This window comes from Talpa occidentalis, unplaced genomic scaffold (assembly GCF_014898055.3).
Source record: "Talpa occidentalis isolate TD23 unplaced genomic scaffold, MPIMG_talOcc4v2.1 talOcc4.14, whole genome shotgun sequence".
In the NCBI taxonomy this organism is placed as follows: Eukaryota; Metazoa; Chordata; class Mammalia; order Eulipotyphla; family Talpidae; genus Talpa; species Talpa occidentalis.
This window is the reverse complement of record NW_023601433.1, coordinates 2,226,014-2,245,536: the sequence shown is the minus strand read 5'-3', so window position 1 is coordinate 2,245,536 and position 19,523 is coordinate 2,226,014. Positions and strand designations below refer to the sequence as shown.

Genomic DNA, 19,523 nt, shown 5'->3' with positions numbered 1-19,523 from the left:
GGGCGCCAGGGGCACCCTCTGGCTGCAGCTGGGTGGACTCGAGGCCTTTCATTTTCTGGTGAGCGGACAGCCCCTCCGGACTCAGAACAGGGAGTCAGAACACAAGCCAACCTCTCAGGCACTCCCGAAGGGCGTCCATATCTCCCCTCTCCAACCCTGCCCAGGGGCAGGACTCCCGCGCCCGCGCTTTGTGCTGGGGGCGCCGCCCCAACCTGAAAGCCTCATGTGTTCCCTCGCGCGTGTTTGAAAATTCAGAAAGTGGACGGTGCAAGGAATCGCTTCGATGCAAACGGGCGTCTGTAGGTACAGGAGCCGGAAGGTCAAGGAGAAGACGAAGGAATCGCCTTCAGGCAAGGGCCTCGCCAGTTGAGGCCAGCGTGGAGCCCAGGTCCTCCACGGCGGGCAGCGCCCACAGCCCGCCCACGCTCGTCCCTGCTCTCTCCGGACCCAGACTGGACCCCAGGGCCCGCTTCTCCAGCCGCTGGGCCTGAGGGCGGGATGCCAGGAGGAGGGCGCGGCCGCCTAGCCATGAAAGCGGATGCTCCGCAGCAGCCCCTGGAAGCAGAGCCCAGTGGCTCATAAACATTTGGAAAGAGGCTCAACTTTGCATATGAACCAAGAAATGCCAACTCATCTTGTGCGCAGCCCCTAGCAGATGGGCAAAGGCCCAAGAGTGTGGGGGCGGCCCCCCATGGGGGGCGAGGGGAAGGCTCTGGGGCCGTGGGGGGGAGCGGGCGTAGTGCCCAGGCCTCTGGGAGGGTGAGGGGCACGGGCCCCGGGGGGCGGGGGCGTCCGGGCCGCATACTTGGCTGGTGAGACTGCCAGGCCCCGCGCCAGGACCAGGGACTTGCCGGCGAGTCTGACTCAGCAGCGGCTCTTCCAGGAACCAGCGCGTGGGGAGACCCGGACCGATCCCGCCTTCCCAGCGCTGAGGAGTTGGGGACAGCCTAAGCGCGGGTGGGGCGGGCGGGTTGCCGCCTCCTGGGGTACTCGGCAGCTGTTTTCAGAAGAGCAAGGCCGCCCCAGCGCCAGGAGGAAAGGCGGCGCCCAGATGGGCAGAGAGGGGGCTGGGCCTGGGGGCGCACCTCGGCCTGGCCAGGCTGAGGGTGACTGGCTGGGGCGGGGGGAATGGGACCCGGAGCAGGAGACCTTCCCTTGGAGCTTTGGGTTTCTTTCATTTCCGCACCCCGTGAATTTACTCCCCAGGGTCCAGCTGGGCAGGGAGTGTGGGGGCGCCTTCTCCCTGCATGCTCACGTGCCCGGCCACCTCTGCACTGACCCACCTTCTCGGGTGCTGAGGAGAGCATGGCCCCCCTTGGGAAGCCTGCAGCCTGTGGACAGAAAGTGCGGCGCACCCCTAAACAAGGAGTCTCCAGTCAGTGGCCACCTTGCAGCACCAGGGCCTGCTTGCTGCCCTGAACCCCTCGACCAGCCTGAGCACGTGCTGGCCAGCCTGCAGGCCTCGCCAGGACTCCGGCCAGCGCTGGAAGCAGCTGTCCCGGGTGGGGCGCTCAGCCTGCAGGAAGAGGAGCGGAGAGGCCGCTGTCCAGCCGCTCTCAAGAGGCCTCCGCAGGGTGGGCCTGCTCTCCGCACGGCCTCTCCCCTCCCGGCCCTCCGGGCCCCAGCCTGGGCTCGGCCCTATGAGTTTCATTTATTGGGCTCGTTTCTCCACAGGAGGGTCGCCCCACCCCAAGCCCACCTTAGAAACAGAAGACCCTACAGTGGGCCTTGCCGACGGGTGTGTGGCTGCTTGGGGTGTCCCCACATGCCCCCCACAGGAAGGCTGTCCCCACCTCAGCTTCCGCCAAGGGGTCAGAAAAGAGCAGAGGCTGGAAACTGGGAGCTGCTCAGTGAGCTGTGCCCCACACGCGCTCAGAACTGGCGGCTGAAGGGCTCCTGGTACCCCAACCCCAGGACCATGTCTTACACGGCCGCAGCCGCCCCAGCACGGGGCAGAGGGGGCATCGCTCACAGCAACTGGCAGGTCACAAACGGGTCTGGGAGGGAACAGGGGGGACGGTGGCTGGAGGTGCGTCCTCCCGGCTGGGGCAGCCCCTGGAGCGCCCGACCCCATAGCCCAGGCTTCTGCCCGCACCGCCACCCACAGGGGACCTGGGGAACCAGGGGGCCAGCACCCCTGGGCCTCGCTCCCTTCAGGGGCTGTAAAGGGAGGAACAAGCCCTTTGGGGGTTCCCGGAGACAGGCTCAGCTCTGCTCGCCACCCCCTGGCCGCAGTGGGCAGTTGGCCGTGGCCCTCCCCTGGCTGGATGCTGCCAGGCCGCTCTCCCCGCTGCAGCCTGGACCTCGGGCAGGGTAGGCCGCGGGCCCGGCTGCTCCTTAAACCAGCCAGAGCGCCGCCTGCGCCGGGCCGTCTCCTTGGCGGCGAGGAGGAAGGACGCACACACCTCGGTCCATGCATCTTTATTCCCGCCGGCCGCAGGCGCCCACACAACAGCTGAGGCTGGAAACGTGAGAGAAACCGGTGAGTGAACCAGGGCCACGGCCCGCCCGCCCGCGCAGGGCAGGGCCACCATCCGCCCGGCCCGCCGCAGGCCTGGCAGGCCCCGGGCGCCGCGCGAAGCCGGCAGGGAGCGGCCGTCACAGACCTCCGAAGCACACACTGGCCTTTTCTGTGTCTTGGAAATGTTATAAAATTTTTTAATAGCAAAACATAGGAATAGAAACATATTAACAAAATGTATTCGGTTTTCGTTACAAACCAGGAGTTGGGGTTCACTGCTGGACCCCGGCAAAAGGAAGCGCCCGCTGGGGCCTGCGCCAGGCGCCCTGCACACGGGCAGATGGGGCTGTGCCCGGCCCTCGGCCAGCCCCACAGTCAAAGTATCAAAACTCTGTTGGCTCGTAATAAATTTACACTTAAAAAAAACCCGGTTTCCTGTTCAGAATGTTCCAGTAGAAGTTGCCAGCGGAGGCGGCTGTTGGTGACCTGGGGTGGCGGGAGACGGGCGTGGCGCGCGGAGGAGAGAGCCGTCCAGTGCGCTCGGCGGGCGGGCGGCGACCTCAGGGCCGAAGCACTGCGCCCCGGAGGAGGAGGAGGGCCAAGGGGCACCCCAAGTGGCAGGGGCGCCCCGGCTTGTGGGCTTGCCCAGCGCAGGCACGGAGGCCGCGGGCGGGGCTGGCGCCGGGCACGTGCTCAGGCGCTGGGCAGCTCGTGGGCGATGAACTGCTTCAGCCTCTCCAGGTACTGCGCGTACAGCTCGACGTCGTTGTGCCCGGCGCCCTCCACCCAGAGCGGCTCCACGGCGCGCGGGCAGCGCTCGTACATGGCCAGGCCGTGCGAGAAGTCGATGACCTCGTCCTCCGTGCCGTGGATGACGAGCACCGGGGAGGTGACTTTGGAGATCTTGTCAATGCTGGAAGACAGGGGAAAGGCCTGGTTCGGGGTGGCGCGGGCCCACCCCCGCGGCCCACAGGGCTCCCCTCGTTTCCCGGAGACAGTCCCCTGGGGTCGTCCGGCCCTGCGGGAGCAGCACAGGCAGCCGGGCAGCCGAGCACCCGCCCCAGACGCAAGCCCCACACGGGCACCAGGGACTCCCGTCAGAACCGGGGGCCCACGATCCCACTTTCTCAGCGCCCCGTTCCCGCCGAGCCCTTCCTCTGGCCCAGGGGCCCAGTAGGTGCTGAGCACACGCAGGGGCTGTGACAGTGTGGCCCGGCCAGTGCAGGCCCCGGAGCCGTGCGGAGAGCAGGCCCACCCTGCGCAGGCCTCTTGAGAGCCAGCTGGACAGCGGCCTCTCCGCTCCTCTTCCTGCAGGCTGAGCGCCCCACCCGGGACAGCTGCTTCCAGCGCTGGCTGGAGCCCTGGAGAGGCCTGCAGGCCGCCAGAGCCCATCCCTCGACCGCCGTCATGCCCAGGTGGACACCGGTGGCCACTGCTCACCAAGGGGAGCCTGTCTGCAGGGGTGGGGACCCCAGGCCCCTCCACAGGCCTGAGGCTGAGCCTCCCTGGAGGAGGCCGGCAGGCGGCCACAGAGGCGACCGTCCCCCAGCAGACGAGCCTAAGGCTGTCCAGGCACCGCCCCCCATGGCGTCCTGTTGCCAGGGCAACCCCGGCTCCATTTCTGGCAGGCACCCACCTCCCACGCCCAGTCCAGTACGGGCCCCACCCACCCACCCACCCGGCACCCCAGCCGGATCTCACGCCCGACGGCCTGGAGCCGGCCTGGCAGAGGACACCGCGGGCCCCCGGTCTCGGGCCAAGCAGCTGTGGAAGGATTTTGCAGCCCCAGCAGCGTGCGGGAGCCGAGGCCAACTCCAGTCACTCTGCTAGAAGTGCATCCTCAACCCGGGCTTGAAGACAGAAAAACAGGCGGGACGCCCTCAAGCAGGCCGCTGACCCCGGTCTCTGCACACCCCTGCTGCCCTGCCCGCGGCTGACGCGCCTCTGAGGCGGGCGAGGACGGGGGGCTCAGGTGGGTGCTGCTGCGAAGATGGGCGCGGGGCACGTCCCTCGCCTACCCTGCCCTGGAGGGGCGCAGACGCCAGGGCTGGGGTGAGCCGGGGAATGGCCCGAGGCCCCTCCTTCCACCCACACCCCGCCCAGTGGCCCGACCCCAGTGCCAGCCAGGGCCTCGCGTGCCGCCTGCTCCCCGCGGAGCGCACGCAGGCGGGCGGGCTCACCTGGGGAAGGCGTCGAAGCAGTAGGTCTTCCGCGTGTCCGGGAACGCCACGCGCAGGCCCGACGTGAGCGGCGAGTGCAGGATGACGGCAGCGCACTCGTAGCGCGAGGCCAGGTCCACAGTGGGCACAGTCCCGATGCTCTGGCCGTACAGGATGATGTTCTCGGGGCTCACGCCGTACCTGCGACAGCGCAGGGTCAGGGGCTGCACACCCCGCCCGCCAGGCCCCACCTCCGGGAGGAGCCTGCCCACCCGCCTGCTCAGCACCCCCCATGTCTGCACCCCGTCTCTGCCCTGAGCCCGGGAGGCCGCCCTCCGCACCGCAGGAAGAACCCCCAGAAATTCCATGGTCAGGCTTGGGTCTTTTTCCTTGTCCCTGCCTCTACTTTGCTTCCAGAACCTTCCACGTGCCTCTTCATCCCTTTTGAAAGTAACAAACCCACAGCATGGGATACAGGGAGGAGGGAGGAGGGGGGAAGAGGGAGGGGGCGCAGCTGCCGCTCATCCCGACAGCAGTGGACACAACGCCCAGGCCAGGCCCCGCCAGAAGGGGACCAGGCAGGGATGGGGGCCAGTGTCACGCTTCGCCTTCCAGGGGCTCTCGAGCCACCCTGCTCCCCACCTCCCACCTCCGTCTGGCTCCTGCCCTGAGCGAGGGGCGCTGCTGGGAGGCCCGCCCTGGGGTACTCTCCTAAGATCTCCGAGCAAGGTTTTCAAGCATGAAGATGCTGAAAGCTTTAGAGGAAAGCAGCGTGCCTTCTGGAGGGGTCCAGCTGGGCCACGCCGCAGCCTCTGAGGCCAGCCCACCCCCCCTCAGGGAGGATGTGGAGGGGAGACCCCAGAGCCCAGCGCCGGGGCCCCAGAAGCACGAGAGAGCTGGGAGCACTGGTGAAGGGGCCGGGGAACTGCAGGCAGCAGGCGGCCGGGCCCAGGGCGCAGGGTGGAGGGGGAGCAGGGCAGCTGGGCTGCAGGGAAGCAGGGAGCTACGGCCACTCTCCCAGGGCCCCTGAACATGACCTCCCCCAGCCCAGGCGCAGAAAGCGCCCCAGGAGCCGGGTGGAGCACACGCACCAGGGAGGCTCTCGGGACGTGGCCTTTCTGACCCTCCATCCCGGGCCCCCGGGGACGTAAGAGCTGGAGAAACAGGCAGGCTGCGGCTGGGCGGCCCTGACCGACCGGGCAGCGCCGGGCTGCCCCCAGCGGGCAGGGACTCTGGCTGGGGCTGGGCTGCTGCCCGCCCCGAGGGGACAGTTCCCACGTGCACCGCCGGCCTGCCCTGCTCCTGCCTCAACTCCCGGCCCCGGCCCCGCCCCAGCAGAACTCAAGGAACCCAAAGCTGGATGCTGCCCTGGCCCGGCCCGCCCCCAGCCACGGCCACCATCTCCCAATCGCAGCCTCCTGCCCCCACCATGCCAGCCAACACCCCTGGCGCAGCATTAGAATTCACCCCAAATCTGACACCTCTTCACACCCCTGCGGCCACCCTCTGGCCCAAGCCACCCCACCCCCCAGCTGCAGGGGGTGCGCCCCTTCCCTCCCTGGTGCCAGGGCCCCACGCACGGCACCAGAGGGTCCTGCGGGACCCCAGGTCAAACCACACCTTTCTCTTCCCAGAGCCTCTGAGGCCCGCGTCCGTGCTGTGGGTCAGCATCTCCAAGGGCCAGGGAGCCCTGGACACCCCGCCCCCGCCCCGGCCTCTCAGCGGACGGGGCCGTTTGTGTCTGTTCTGCAAGAACGCCTGCTCCACACCTGTGCTACTGAGCAGGCCGGAGACCCCTGCACAGTGGTGTCCGGGAGGGCTGGTCACCGGGTGCCCTGCATGGCTCCCCGGAGGGAGCCGCAGCCCAAGAGGGCAGGCAGCCTGCAGGCCAGTGCTGAGTGCCCACACCCAAGCATCCAGCGTCACGTGCGCCCCCTGAAGCAGGGCCTCCCCTGGCCCCTCAGGGGCTCCTCCAGCCACCCAGCCCCCACCAGGCCTACACTCCAGGGGGGCTCCCAACTTGCTCACCCAGGTCCCGGGGAGCCGGCCCCAAGGCACGAGGTGTCCAAGGGGCTGTCCGCCCCTGAGCAGGTTCAGCCCTTAGCCACTGCGTGCCAAGCTGTGCTCTGGGTCCCAGTCGGGGAGGAAGGGCTGGGCACACAGGCGAAGCCCCGGCCGGCCCTGGGCAGACCACGGGGGATGGGGGCGGGCAGGGGCTCGGGTGCAAGTCACCAGGGCCGGGCAGCACCGGGCTGCAGGGCCAGCACGAGGGGCCGCGATCAGGCTGCCTGGAGGGCACAGGCTGAGGACCCCTCGGGGGCAGGCGCCTAAGCACTCAGCCCCCCTCTGTGACCACCCTGCAGCCCCACATGCCCAGGCTCCGCTTCCAGGGTGTGCTGGAAGTTTCCATGGGGAAAGTGCATGTGCTGCAGTGAAAGGTCTGGCGGGAACCAGAGTTACTAGGGCGAAAAGGCATCGGGTAGGGAGCCCACCCAAGGGCGAGAACGAGGACCTGCTGACGCCATCAGAAAGCAACTGTTCCTCGTTACCTGCAAGCCCGGTTTCCCTCTGCCCAGCCTATAAAAACCTGCCGTCCCCTGACAATAGGCGCCGCTTCCCCGACCCCCACCTTGGGCCCGCGAGGTTCGCCCGGGAACGCACTAAAGCCCCCGTGTAAACTTCCTCTGTCCCTCGTCTTTCCCTCCTCGTCTTCCCTGCAGAACCTGTCATACAGCTGCCTGGAGACAGGGCTGGGGGGCCACAGCAGGTGGGGGACGGCGCCCAGCAGAGGACAGGCCACTGCCTGGTCTCACTTGGGCTCAGAGAACCACCACCCGGGGCTTATTCAACAAACAGGGGACACCGGCGTGTCTGAGGCCCCGAGGGCCAGAGCGGCCGGCCAGTGGGATTCACCGCAGGGGCAGGTGGGGTGGGCAGCGCAGGTCTGGTCCCCAGGGGGCCTGGGCCACCAGCAAGGCAGCGCTAAGTAACAGACCTGGGCCTGGGGGGTCCCCTGGCGGCAGCGGCAGCAGGATCTGAGGCAGGGGTGGCGCCTGCTCTCTCCCTCAGTTGCAGGAATCTGCTTCTGTCCCCCTCGAGGCGGCACAGGGTGCCAGGCAGCCCGTCTGGGTGTCCCAAGCAGGCGCCACCGCCGCTCTCTAGCCCCCCAACTTGATGCCTCCTGACTGGACCATTTTCAATTCTAAGCGACTGATTGGGCCACTTTAGCACCAACCACCCCCTCTGGTGCTGACATTCATCCAACGGGCTGGCGAGCACAAAGGTTCCTCCAGCTCACACCTCATTGTGCATTCCCGACCCGGGTGCCAGGGATAGAAAGGCAGCCCCCCGCCACAGGCCCCGGGGCCAGGCAGGGGCGACTCTGGGCAGCCAGTGGGACAGCAGCTCTGGCTCCCTCTCAGGGGCAAGGCTGCCTGCAGGTGGCAAAGGCGGGAAACGGCCACGTCTTTCCGACACGCGCACCCCTTAGCGGTGGGAAAATGCCAGCCTTGCCCGCGGTGCACGCTGCGCCCGGCTTCAGAACGAGTGGCAGCGAGTCATCAAGCGTCACTGTGAGCAGGCCAGGCCGGCCACAGCCTCCGTGCGCTCACAGTGACGGGCGCGCGGCCCCTCCGCCCGCCTGCTGAGATAAACGGCGCGGACCGCACGAAGCCTCTGGGTGACGGGAGTGGCCAGAACCCACCGGGACGGGGCCCGGAGCACCCGGGCATGTGTGAGTCTGGGGCAAGCAGGCGACTGCGGCCACCCGCAGACAAGCCCCCCCGGCGCCCCAAATCTGCGTCCACACCGGCGGCGGCTCACACGTCCCGAGGCCGCCACGGCCAGCACGGCCAGCCCTGGGGACGTGCGTGACCACCAGCCTCTGTGGACTCAACCCACAGGCAGATCCCCGGGCCGGGTTTGTCTCCCCCCTTCATTTTAACCATTGCTAACTGTCCCGGCAGCCGGCGCAGGGAGGGTGCTCCAGCCCCACCGTTCCCACCGGGGGCCGGGTCGGGGGCCGGCCCATGCGGCAGGTAACCCACAGCTCCCGCCGGAGCGGCCTCTGCCCCGCCACACGTCCTGGAAACAGAAGCCTCCGGTTTCAGGTGGCGCCCGGGCCCTTCACACTCAAGGTCATCAGCAGGGGCGTCGCCAAGCAGCCGGCACGCAGAGCCCGCGGCCGGGAGGTGGGACGCTCGTCCTGAGGGCCCGGCCCCCCCCATCGGAGAAGGGGGCTCCATGCGGGAGGTCACCCTTCTATGAAGCACCGCCAGGGTGCCCCTGCTGGGGAGCGGGGGTCTGCCTCTTCTGCCCCGATGAGACAACAAAGAACCCTGGATTTTTCCAGAACACAGCTTGCTTCAAGAGCCGGACACACGCTCACCACACAGCTGCACGCGTGGTCCGGAGCCCGCTGCCCCCCGAGACGCCGCCAGGCCGTGGGCGCTGGACCAAAGGGGCTGCCATGGATGGGCGCTTGCGGTACCCGGGCCCGCCTGGGCCCACCTTTTGTTTTTATTATTATTTTTTTGCTGATTAAAGGGCAGATCATCAGGAAAAGAAGAGAGAGAAGGCACCTGCACGGCCACGGGTGCGGCGCGCTGCCGGCCCACCTGGGAACCAGCTGGTCCCGGCGACGGGCCGGGGGCGACACGTTTCCCAAGTTCCAGGCCCCAAGTTCATGTAACTCTGTTGAAGAAACCCTGTCAGATGCACTGAGACGTCTGGGCCTCGCCGCAGCCCTGCCCAAGCCCTCCCTACCCTGACGGTGCCCCCTCCCAGGCATGTGGGGTGCCAGCCCCCCAGGAGCCCACCTCATGCCGACTCCGCCTCTGGGCGGCAGAGCCCCACGCCCCTGCAGTGACCACGGGTGGTGACGGGCGCGGCTGCCTCCCAAGGCCCTCCTCTCGGGCCCCAGGGCTGCGTCACTTGGCACGAGGGGCTGGCCGCTGGCCGTGGGGCTCACCTCAGGGGCCGGGGGATGGACTAAAAGTTCCTCTTTCCACATACCCCAACCCCCCTCCAGGGCCACCCCAAACAGTCATCTTATAAACTGGCCGAGAGACACCTTATCGGACTCCACATGTGGGCACGCCCCGGCTCTGGGGCTCTGGGGTGCTGGATGGTGAGCCGCCCCTGTGGGGCTGGCCAGGTAAGCCTGGGAACACAGGTGAGCACCTGAGAACCGACCAGACTGTGCCCAGTCTCGACGTCTCAACCCACTGCAGGGTTTCATGTGGAAGCAGCAGCCTGGCCGGCAGCGGAGGGAACCCGCCTGGGGCAACACACCAGGCATCTGCCTCTCCCACCCAGGCCGTGCCCCGCATGTGCCTCCTCACCCTCCTGGCTCACTCAGGGGCGAGGCTTCTGGAAGGGCCCACGGCCCCTCCCGTGCTGCCGCAGAGGACTAGGCGGGTCATGGACAGCCCCAGGCCAGACACCAGCAGCCCCCCCACCGCTGGGTTACCTGGCTGAGTCACACCTGTCCACAGCGGCCCACTCCCTCTGAAGCGGGGCAGGGGCTGGCTGGGGAGGCTGCCCCGGGCAGTGGGTCACGGCCTCTTGCATGAGGCCACTTCCCATGGGGCTGCGCTGTCATGGCAGCGTCCCTCCCCAGGCACTTCCAGGTGAGTCCAGCTGGCTGCCCTTAGGCTTTCTCAGGCCCCTGTCCACTCCTGGGGCCCCAAGGCCGAGGCAGGGTGGGCTCTGGGTGGGACTGGGCGGCCGGCCTGAGGGCGGAGTCTCCGGGAGGGATTTGGCCCTTTAGAGGCAGCCCAGCGCGTCCCCTGCCCCTCACCTGAGAGTCCAGAAGAGCAGCCACCTGTGGCCAGGCTCCAGGGAGGGCTGTCCCCCACGTGGGCCCCCAAACCGTGCTGCGTGTGGGCCCAGACCCCGCCTGCTCTCCAGGCCGCCCACCTGCCCGCCACTTTGCCTGTCCAGCCCTGTGGACCCTGGTGGCTCCCGCCCTAGGGTCACCTTCGGGGTGCCCACCCGGGGCCCTATTCAAGGATTCGGCCAGTCGGGCCCTGTGCACTGGAGCTGGCCAGACTGGGGGAGGGAAGCTGCACCCCTTTTCTGGCTGTGGGGGCTCCTGAGAACATGGAGCTTGCAGGTAAAAGTCCATTCAACTCCTACAGAGGAAGCCAGCTTGGGAAAGCGGGGCCCACCCCCAGCACTTTTGGGGTGCCCCTTGCCCAATTCCAGAGCAGACATTGAGCGAGGCCTCAGATCTGATGGACGTGGAGGCCTGTGCGGCCCTTGATACGCTGGGAACATGGGCTCTGGGCTCTGCACCCTCCCCACACAGCAAAGGGTGCGTGCCAGGGTCACACAGTGCGAGAGGGCCGGGGTACACAGCTCAGGCACTGCCTCCCCCAAGAGACAGACCAGGTGAGCGCCCCCATGTCGTGGCCGCGGGGTGCCCGGGACAGCAGAGAGAAAGTGCTCCAAGGAGACGTGGACTGGGCTGGAAGGTGTCTCCTCAGCCACCGGCAGTGGGGAACAGTAGGGATGTGCACAGTGGGAACACGCACCGTGGGGAGCAGTGGGGACACGCACAGTGGGGAGCAATGGGGAGCAGTGGGGACACGCACAGTGGTACAGGCGGGCAGCGCCCCAGGGTGCAGAGGCTGACGCGGGGAGCAGAGACTGCGGGAAGCAGGCAGCTCAGACCCGGGCGCTCTGTCGTTAGGACCCCACCGCAGACGGGCGGAGGCGCCGGTCGGGCTGAGGGGAAGCAAACGTGGTGACTCGCAGTCGAAGATCTTTCTGTTTCTTTTGTTCAATTAAATGAATAAGTAGACACAGAACGTGGCTGCCTCGTGCCTTGCCCAGAGAGCTCTGGGGAAGCAGCCGCCTCCCCGCAGACCCAGGGTGCAGGCCCTGGGCCCCCAGACCCGGGGTGCTCCGCTGGGCACCCCCCAGCGATGGGCTTCTCGCTGTGGGGGTCACCGCCACAAGCTGAGCCGAGTCGGACCCAAGGTCCTGCCCAGGAGGCTCCCATGGGCCCTACGGCCCTTGGCGAAGCCCAGCCCACGTGCCGCGGTGCCCGTCCAGAAGGCGTCCTGCACAAAGCCCAGAGGCGCGGGCCGGGCGAGGTGGGCCTCGGGGTCATGGAGACTGGCCTCAGGCCAAGACGGCGTCCCTAACGGAACCGAACGTGAGGCGGGTCTCCGAGAGCCAGGTCGGCCTCCTGCTCCTGGTAGCAGAAGCCCCGCATTCGGCACACAGGGGCCCGGGGGCGGCCAGGGGGCGAGGGCGTCCTGGGGAAGCTGCCCAGGGAGGGCGACGCGGGCCAGCAGCGAGCCCAGTGCCCGGGCTGTGACACGCGCATGTGAAGCTCCTTCCCGGAGCAGGTGGCGGTGAGCGACTTGTGGATTCTGACCCGGTAGCTGCACCGGAGATGCTGTCGTCTGCCCGACCCGTCACGGACTCCGCCCCTCAAAGGACAGCCGGGCCCCAGGAGGGCACCCGCCAGCCCGCCCCGTGCCCAGACTGGGGCGGGCAGGGGCACGTCCATTGGCGCCGGCCGCTCACGGAGCGCAGCCCGCCCCATGGTCTAAAGAGAATTCTGCCCAGGGTGGGTGTCCGGGCGCCTGGCCGGTGTCCGGCGGGCGTCTCCCCTCAACTCCACCATGCGAGGCAGGTGGGGAAGCCTCGGACACAGAACGGGCGGAGCCGCGGGGGCCTGTGCCACCACTGCCCGCCTCCCGTCGGATAAGACATCTCCAGCCTGCCTCTCCTGCCAGGTCGGGCCTGGAGCCACGACCCCAACGCCGCCCTTGCGGAGGCTTCCCAGCCCGCCCGTGGGCGCCACTTCAAGGTCAGGAGGACCCTCCCGCTGCGACTGAGGTCCGAGCTCGCCGGCCTGGCTGAGGCGCCCGGCGCACCCATCACGGACTTCAGCCAAGGTGTCGCCGGCCTTCGGGGCCAACACGCTGCCCGGCCCCTGCTCTGCCAGGGCCGCCCCGCGAGGCCAGCGGCCCCGTGCACCGAGAGGCCCTGGGGTCTCCGCACAGGCCCCAGGGAGGGCCAGGGACCGCTCCTCACCCAAGGTCACCCCGCCCGCGGACCTGGCCGCAGCCGCCCGAGGTCCCGGCGGCCCGGCGGCGCCTCCGGCCCCCCCCCCGAGGCCCCCCTCCAGCGGCCGGAGCCGCCCGCCCGCCCGGCCCGGCCGGAGGAGCGCGCGGGCGCGCGGGCGGCTCACCGGGTGCGCAGCGCCTGCCAGGCGGCGTCGATGTCGGCGTAGAGGTTCTTCTCGGAGGGCCGGCCCGAGCTCGCGCCGTAGCCCGAGTAGTCGTAGGAGAAGACGTTGCAGTTGATGCGCGAGCCCAGGCCGAGGTAGAAGCTGCACATCTGGCCCAGGTCCACGGCGTTGCCGTGCGAGAAGAGCAGCGTGTAGCGGCCGGCGGGCGCGCAGCGCACGAACATGCAGCCGAGGCGGTTGCGGCGCGCCGTGCGCGAGAAGAAGACCTCCACGGCGTCCAGCTCGCGCTGCGAGTACTGCCAGTCGGCGCGCGCGCTCAGGCGCAGGCTGCAGGCGCCCGGCGCGGGGCCCTCCTCGGCGGGCGGCGCGGCGCTCGGGGCGCCCGGGGCGCTCGCGGCCGGGCCGGGGCGCGGGGCGGGCGCGGGCGCGCCGGGGGCGCCGGGGGCGCCGGGGGGCTCGGGCGCCAGCACGGCGTAGGTGGGCTCGGGCGGCAGGAAGGCCAGCTTGGCGGCGATGCGGCTCGGGCAGGGCGGGCAGCAGAAGAGCCAGCACAGCTCGCCCAGCGAGAAGCCGCTCATCCTGGGGCCGGGCTCGGGCATCGGGGCGGCGGGGGGCCCGCGCCGCCGCCCGGGGGCGGGCGCGGGCGCGGCGGGGCGCGGGGGGCGCGGGCGGGCGGGCGGGCGGGCGGCGGCTCGGCAGGCCCCGGGCCCGGGAGGCGCCGGCCCGGCCCGCGCGGCACACAAAGCGCTGGAGCGCGCCCCCGCCGCTTCCGGAGCGCGCGCGCCCGCCCGCCCGGCCCGCGCGGGGCGGCCCTGGGGCGGGGCGCCCCCGCCCCTCCCCACCCCACCCCGCCCCGCCCCGCCCCGCCCCGCGCGGGGCTCACCTGCCGCCGGCCCGCCGCGGTCTCCGGGCGCCTGGGCCGCCGGGGCGCGCGGGTTCCCGGGGGACCTGGAGGGCCCGGGCACCTTCGCCCGCGCGGGAAGTTCTGCGGGACCCGCTGGGGCGCCCGGACCCCGGGATGGAGGAGCACCTGCCGCCGCTCCCCAGAGGGCCTGGGCGGTGGCCGGTGCCCTCCCAGATGGGCTGTGCCCACCCCACCCGCTTCCCTTGCCCAGATCTAAGTTTCCTCTCAGATGGAGGCTCTCGGGGTGGCAGAGCCGGAATAAAGCGGAAACCTGTGGCTCCAGCGGGCTGCGTCTGCGGCCCCCGGCTGCCTGGCCTCCCTGGGCGGGGACCTCGCCCCTGTGCCCACCCCGCTCCCCGCGGGCCAGCCGGGCTGTGCGGGTTGCTGTCTTGCGGCCGGCCTTCCCGGCCCCACAGCACACTTCCCGGGGCACCGCGGTCCCCCACGGCGCCAGCTCTCCGGCTGCCTCAGGCCGGGGGGTAAGAGACTTAATGGGGAGACATTTCTTATCCGGGCTCAAGCCCACCGGCACCTTGGTGTCCACGGACACTCGGCGGCTTTTTCAGAGACAGCCGCTCGCAGACCGTGCCTGCCCCGTTCCCAGGCGCACCCACGCCAGCAGGCAGGGCCGGCTCCACGCACACCCAGAGGGCCTCTGGGGTCCAGGCTTCCCTCTGAGGGGGCTGGGCCACCCTGCCGGGAAAGGAGCAGGCCCTGCTCGGCCTGCCCCGCCACCCACAAATGGGTGGAGAGAAGGTGCCCGCCTGTGTCTCCCCCCAAGGTCAGGCGCTGGGCCCAGGAGCTATTCCTAGTGGGCAGGCCGCAGGCCACCGTGAAGCTGACCCTGACCTTATGGCCCAGCGCAGCCTCCAGCTCTGACTGTGTGTGGGGGTGTCGGTGGGGGTGTGGCCACAAGAGGGGGTGCTCATGGTCAGCACAGTGGCTGCCAGCAGGCACGCTGGCCCAAAGCTGGCATCTGCTGCTCAGAAAGACAAAGTGAGCCCTAGAAGATCACGGCCAGGGGCACCCGGCATGTCCACTGTGGCCTGGAGGGATTTCTGCGAGACACCCCATTTCCATGACAGAAAGGTGTTTCTCTGGGCCTGGGGCAAGCACAACCGCGGGGTATCCCCAGGAGTCGGGCTGAGTGGGCTGAGAACTCAGAGCTCATGCCCCCCGCCCCCAGGCTCCCCTTCTGCCCTGGGCGGCGTGTCCTGGGTGGGAGGGGCAGGCGGTCTCTCGAGGCCACCCCGTGTCCCTCCCCGGCGAGAAGGCACAGGCCCTGGGGCCGCGGGGAGGGTCTGCTCACCCGGGAGCCCGGAGTCCGGCTCTGGGACAGGAATCCAAGCACCTGCTGCCCCACTTCCGTCCTGGGGCCCAGGACAAGGTCGGGTGTTTCCGCCCCCAGCCCCCTACCCTCCGCAGGCTGGCGTTGCGTCCTCCGGCACAGAGGTTAATTGGGTCGGGGGTGAGAGGAGGGGGGCGCGTGAGCACATGGAGAGACGCAGCAATTTGGGGGACCTGGGGAAGGTGCAGAGCCTCCCCGAGCCAGCCTTCCAGTGGTGGGGGTTTCCACGTGTCCTCCAGCTGGACCGACCCCCATTCCATACTAGAGCCTGAGTCTGCCAGGCCCAGAGGCCGTTGCCGCCGGGACACCCCTGGTCCTGGGTGGAGCGCCCAGGGGCTCCTGGGAAGCCCGGCAGAGCCGCCTTTGGCCGTCCCCAGTGACCCCGAGGGGCCCGGGAGCTGGGCTCGAGCCACGGCAGCCCCTTGGCGCCATGAGGGTGAGTCTCGCGCCTGAAGATGGCGGAGAAGACGCAGAGCCCGGCCCTGCGGCCCCATGGAGGCTGCCCCCCACCCTGGTCTGGCGCGGAGTGAGAGGCTTTCCCGGTGTGGGGAAGGGTTTTGCCGACCGACCGGGCCCAGCGCTGCATCAGCCGGCTCGGGGCGCAAGGAGGGCTCTCTCGACTGCCTTCCCAGTAAGCCAAGGAACAGGGGAGCTGCTGCGCCTCCACCCTGCTGCTCCCCCACAGAAAAACGTTCAACGACGACTAAGCCTAAGACTGGTGTCTGCTGGTGCACACGTCTGAGCTGGGCGATGAGGCCGCGGCTGTGATGAGAGCGAGGGGCCCTGGCTGGCGCGGGGCTGGTGCGCTGGGAAAGCGTCGGGGCACCCGCATCCCTTTGTCAGGCTGGGGACTGTCCCCCAGGGCTGCAGGAACTCGGTGCCTGGACTCCTGTGGGGGCTGGAGCCCCTCGCGCACAGGGAACCCGCCGGAGGGGCCGGAAAACACGACAGCCCCCCACCCCGCCCCGTCTCCCTGCACCTGTGCTGGCCTCTCCGGCCACCTCCTCCCGGTTCCTGGCCAGAGGCCCAGCCGGGTCAGAACTGGCCTTGGTCAGCTGCTCAAGGTCAGCGCTGTGCCTGATCGGCACCCAACACCCCTCCCCAAAACAGGCGTGTCCCTGACTGGATGGCACACTCTGGTCATTTCTAATCACTTTTCCTAAGTCAGCAAAGAGGTGAGCGCTAGAGCAGGCTAAGTCAGTCATTTTTAAAGTGGGACGTTCGGGGGCCTCCCTGGTGGCGTAAGAGGATAAGACACAACCTATGAAGCTGTCCGCAGCCACTGCAGCACGAGTTCAATCCCTGGCCAGGGAGCTACCCACCCGCACAGCAGACCTCTCCTGTCTCCCCGCTGCTCCCCTCGGCAGTGGATTTCAGTGGATCTGCCTGTTCTGCTCCCCACTCTGTCTCTGGTGAATCCTCTCATCCCCGCACCTCTGGCCTGTACCCCAGTTCTTGTATGCATAAATAAATAAATTTTTAAAAAAATAAAATAAAGTGGGAATTTGGCACCAATTTTAAGGTGAAATGAGCGATGTCAGCCTAAGGCTCTCAGAGTTCGGGGTGTTTCTGTGCCAAAGCAGCTGGCAGAGCGCGCGCCCGGGGTGAGGCCAGGCGCAGACCCCGCACGATGAGGCCCCGGCACCCGCAGCGACCGCGCCCTCCGTCAGGGCTGACGCCGGCTCGTGCCACAGCTGGTCTCAGCTTAAACCAGAAAGCTCGGTTCTGCTAGAGCAAAACATCAAAGATTTCTTTTTAATGAAACAAAAGGTGACTGAAAAATACAACAGTGTAAAAAAATGTACACCGTTTGAGGAATTCTGCGGACGGCAGAGCTGCGAAGGGAGCCTTGGAGAGGGGCCCACGGCCGCTTTCAGTTTTCTGTCCTGAAACGTGGCGAGGCTCCGGGGGTCGCCGGGGGACTGTCCTGAGGAGGTCGGCAGGGGGACCGTCCTCGGGGGCTCGCCGGGGGTCCTGACGGGCAGGCCACGCCCCTAAAACTTTCACATGCTCCCAATTTCCGTAACAAAAAAATTTACACATTTGTTATCTGCAGGACTTTGAAAAAGAAATTAGGCCGCAATATTTGCTATAAATTCATTGCACTTTCCTGGGGGAAGAGGCCGTGGGCGGGCCCAGGTTTCCAGACGGCGACACTGACGGTTCATTGTAACTCGCTCAGATCCGCTCAGATCCACAGGAAAAGGTCGGCCAGGCCGAGGTTGTGGAAAAGCGAGGACATTGCCAGCTTGTCTCCCGCAGCCGGCTGGGACCAGTGGGAAACATTCCGTGAAGGCAGAGGTGGGTCGGGATGACCGCCCCAGAGGGCCGGAGGGGGTGTCCCCAGCGAGGCCCCGGCCCGAGGCCCGCCCCCCGCTGCGGGTCAGCCGCGCCGGCTGAGTGTGATCGTCTGCGCTGTGAAACCTGGGCATGTCTCACTTTAATAATTAAAAGGAAACCACAAAGTCATTTTAAACCAAACAAAAAAGGGAGGACAGAAAGTGCTTCAGAACAGTGAAGATGTTCTCGATATTTTAAGGGACACACTTAAAAAATGACCATCCCAGAGATAAAGAGATTCTCCATTCACAAGGGAACCAAGCAACGCGAGTCCAGTTGAGTTAAGCAAAGCTCCCGAGACCTGCTGTGCTGTGGGGGTGCAGAGGTGGTCGGACACCCAGCTGGACTCTCCTCTCTTTGGGGACCGTGGTCTGCGCCCCCTTCCTCCTTCCCGGGCCTCCTGAGCCCTGCGCTCCCCCCACGCCCGCCCTCGTCCCATGGGGAGGAAGCAGCCCCCACCTCCGGCTCCTGGACCCACCTCTTGCTCCCCACCCCCGCCCCCGGCCCTGGCCGCAGTGTCCCCAGGGCTCTCCTCCGTCCCCCCTTCTGGGCTCCTTGCCCTTTCCCTCCTCGCTGGGACTGCGGGACGCTGGCCCTGGCCCTGGCGTATGGGCAGTTAGCGCCATCCAGGGGCTGTGCACCCCCACCCCGGTCATCCCTCTCTGTGCCGCGCTGGCCGGACCTTTGTCAGGCGCCTGCGCTGGGCCTGGCCTCGTCCCCCCGACGGTGCCTTGGGTCTGCAGAAGACAAGACTGCAGGCTCAGAGGCTCGCCCAGGACCTTGGCGGGGACAGGGCGGTCTGCGGTGGAGTCCCCGAGGTGCCACCGCAGGAACCCACTTCCCCGGAGCCCCCTGAGTCAGGGGCAGCCCCCTGGGAGGCGGCCCCGGGGTCCGGAGGACAGCAGAAGGCAGAGACCTCCAGAAAGCAGGGCCCGGGCAGCCTGGCGGAGCGGCCGGGGCTGCTCCTGGCTTCCTCCTTCAAGCCCCACTTACGGTCGTGCCGGCTTAACCTGCAGATGAGCTTGCAGCTGCTCCAGGCCGCTGTCGAAAGGCAGGTGTCACGGGCACAGGTCAGTGCCTGCTTGTAGGCGCTGAGCCACTCAGAGGGGCTGGCCCTGCCCTCAGGGGCGCCCAGCAGGCAGGCGCGGATCGGTGAGGTGAGGACGCCGGCCACACAGAGGGTCCCACCGGCCGGGGTGGGCAGCCGCCGGCCTGGGTCTCGGGGCGGCTCCGTCCCAGAGGGAACAGTCACTCTCCTCCCCCTAAGTGCCCCGCCTGCCCCCAAGGCGGCCAGAGCCCCCTGTTGGGCTGATGCCGGGCAGGCCCCCCCCCAAGTGATCCCTCCAGGCCGGGGTCACCGGTCCCAGCTACTCAGCCGCAGCCTCGTCCTCCCTTCTCAGGGCTGGGAGGGGGCATGACACACAGGCTGCACCGGGAAAGGACCCACACCCCGGCCCGGGCACTGGGGGCAGCCGGCGCCACTGGATGGGCAGAACGGGCAGAGGCACGCAGGGCACGCCCGAGCGGGGGAGCAGCGCGCCGCGCCCTGGAGAGCTGGAGAGGGAGCGCTGCGGGGGGAGGCGGCTTCTGAGCAGCACCGGGTACGAGCCGGCATGACAGGCGGTGCGGCGGCCACCCGGGCAGGGGTTCGGCTCAGGAGGGAGAGAGAGACCTTGCACAGGCAGCGGCACAGGGACGCAGGGGCCAGAGAGACCGGTGCTCCCGTGGCCGCACCACGCGCGGGTCTCAGTGCACACCCAACCTGCCGTGACCCCCGAGCCCAGCCGGCTCTCCAGGCACAGGGCGGGGGTTGGGGGGGTGCAGGTAGAGGTTGCCGTGGGGGGCCGGAGGAGGCGCCTCAGCGGCTCCGGGGTCCGTGGCCTCACCGGCATGGCTCCTGGCTGGGACATTTCACGGGCGCTGGCTCGGACACGAGGCTGAGTTCCAGGAAGATGACTTGGTGCCTTGGCACAAACCCAGAAGCGCAGTGTGGACGGGGCACGTGTGAGGGCCCGGAGCCCACGGGGGGTCCCACTGGTTTGACGCCCCCAAGCGGGCCACCCTAGGAGTTTGGGGGTGAGTCATTGATGTGGCCTTGGGGT

General features: G+C 68.5%; 1 protein-coding gene across 1 annotated transcript; it reads right to left on the bottom strand.

Annotated features, from left to right (window-relative positions):
• Positions 1–2,581: 2,581 nt before the first annotated feature.
• On the bottom strand, positions 2,582–13,428 carry ABHD17C (abhydrolase domain containing 17C, depalmitoylase). The gene is made up of 3 exons (XM_037511432.1): positions 12,830–13,428; positions 4,642–4,821; positions 2,582–3,374 (listed from the first exon to the last, which is right to left on the bottom strand). Exons 1-3 carry the CDS (start codon positions 13,426–13,428, stop codon positions 3,155–3,157), a joined length of 999 nt encoding a protein of 332 aa, XP_037367329.1. The 3' UTR covers positions 2,582–3,154.
• Between the last annotated feature and the right edge of the window lie 6,095 nt (positions 13,429–19,523).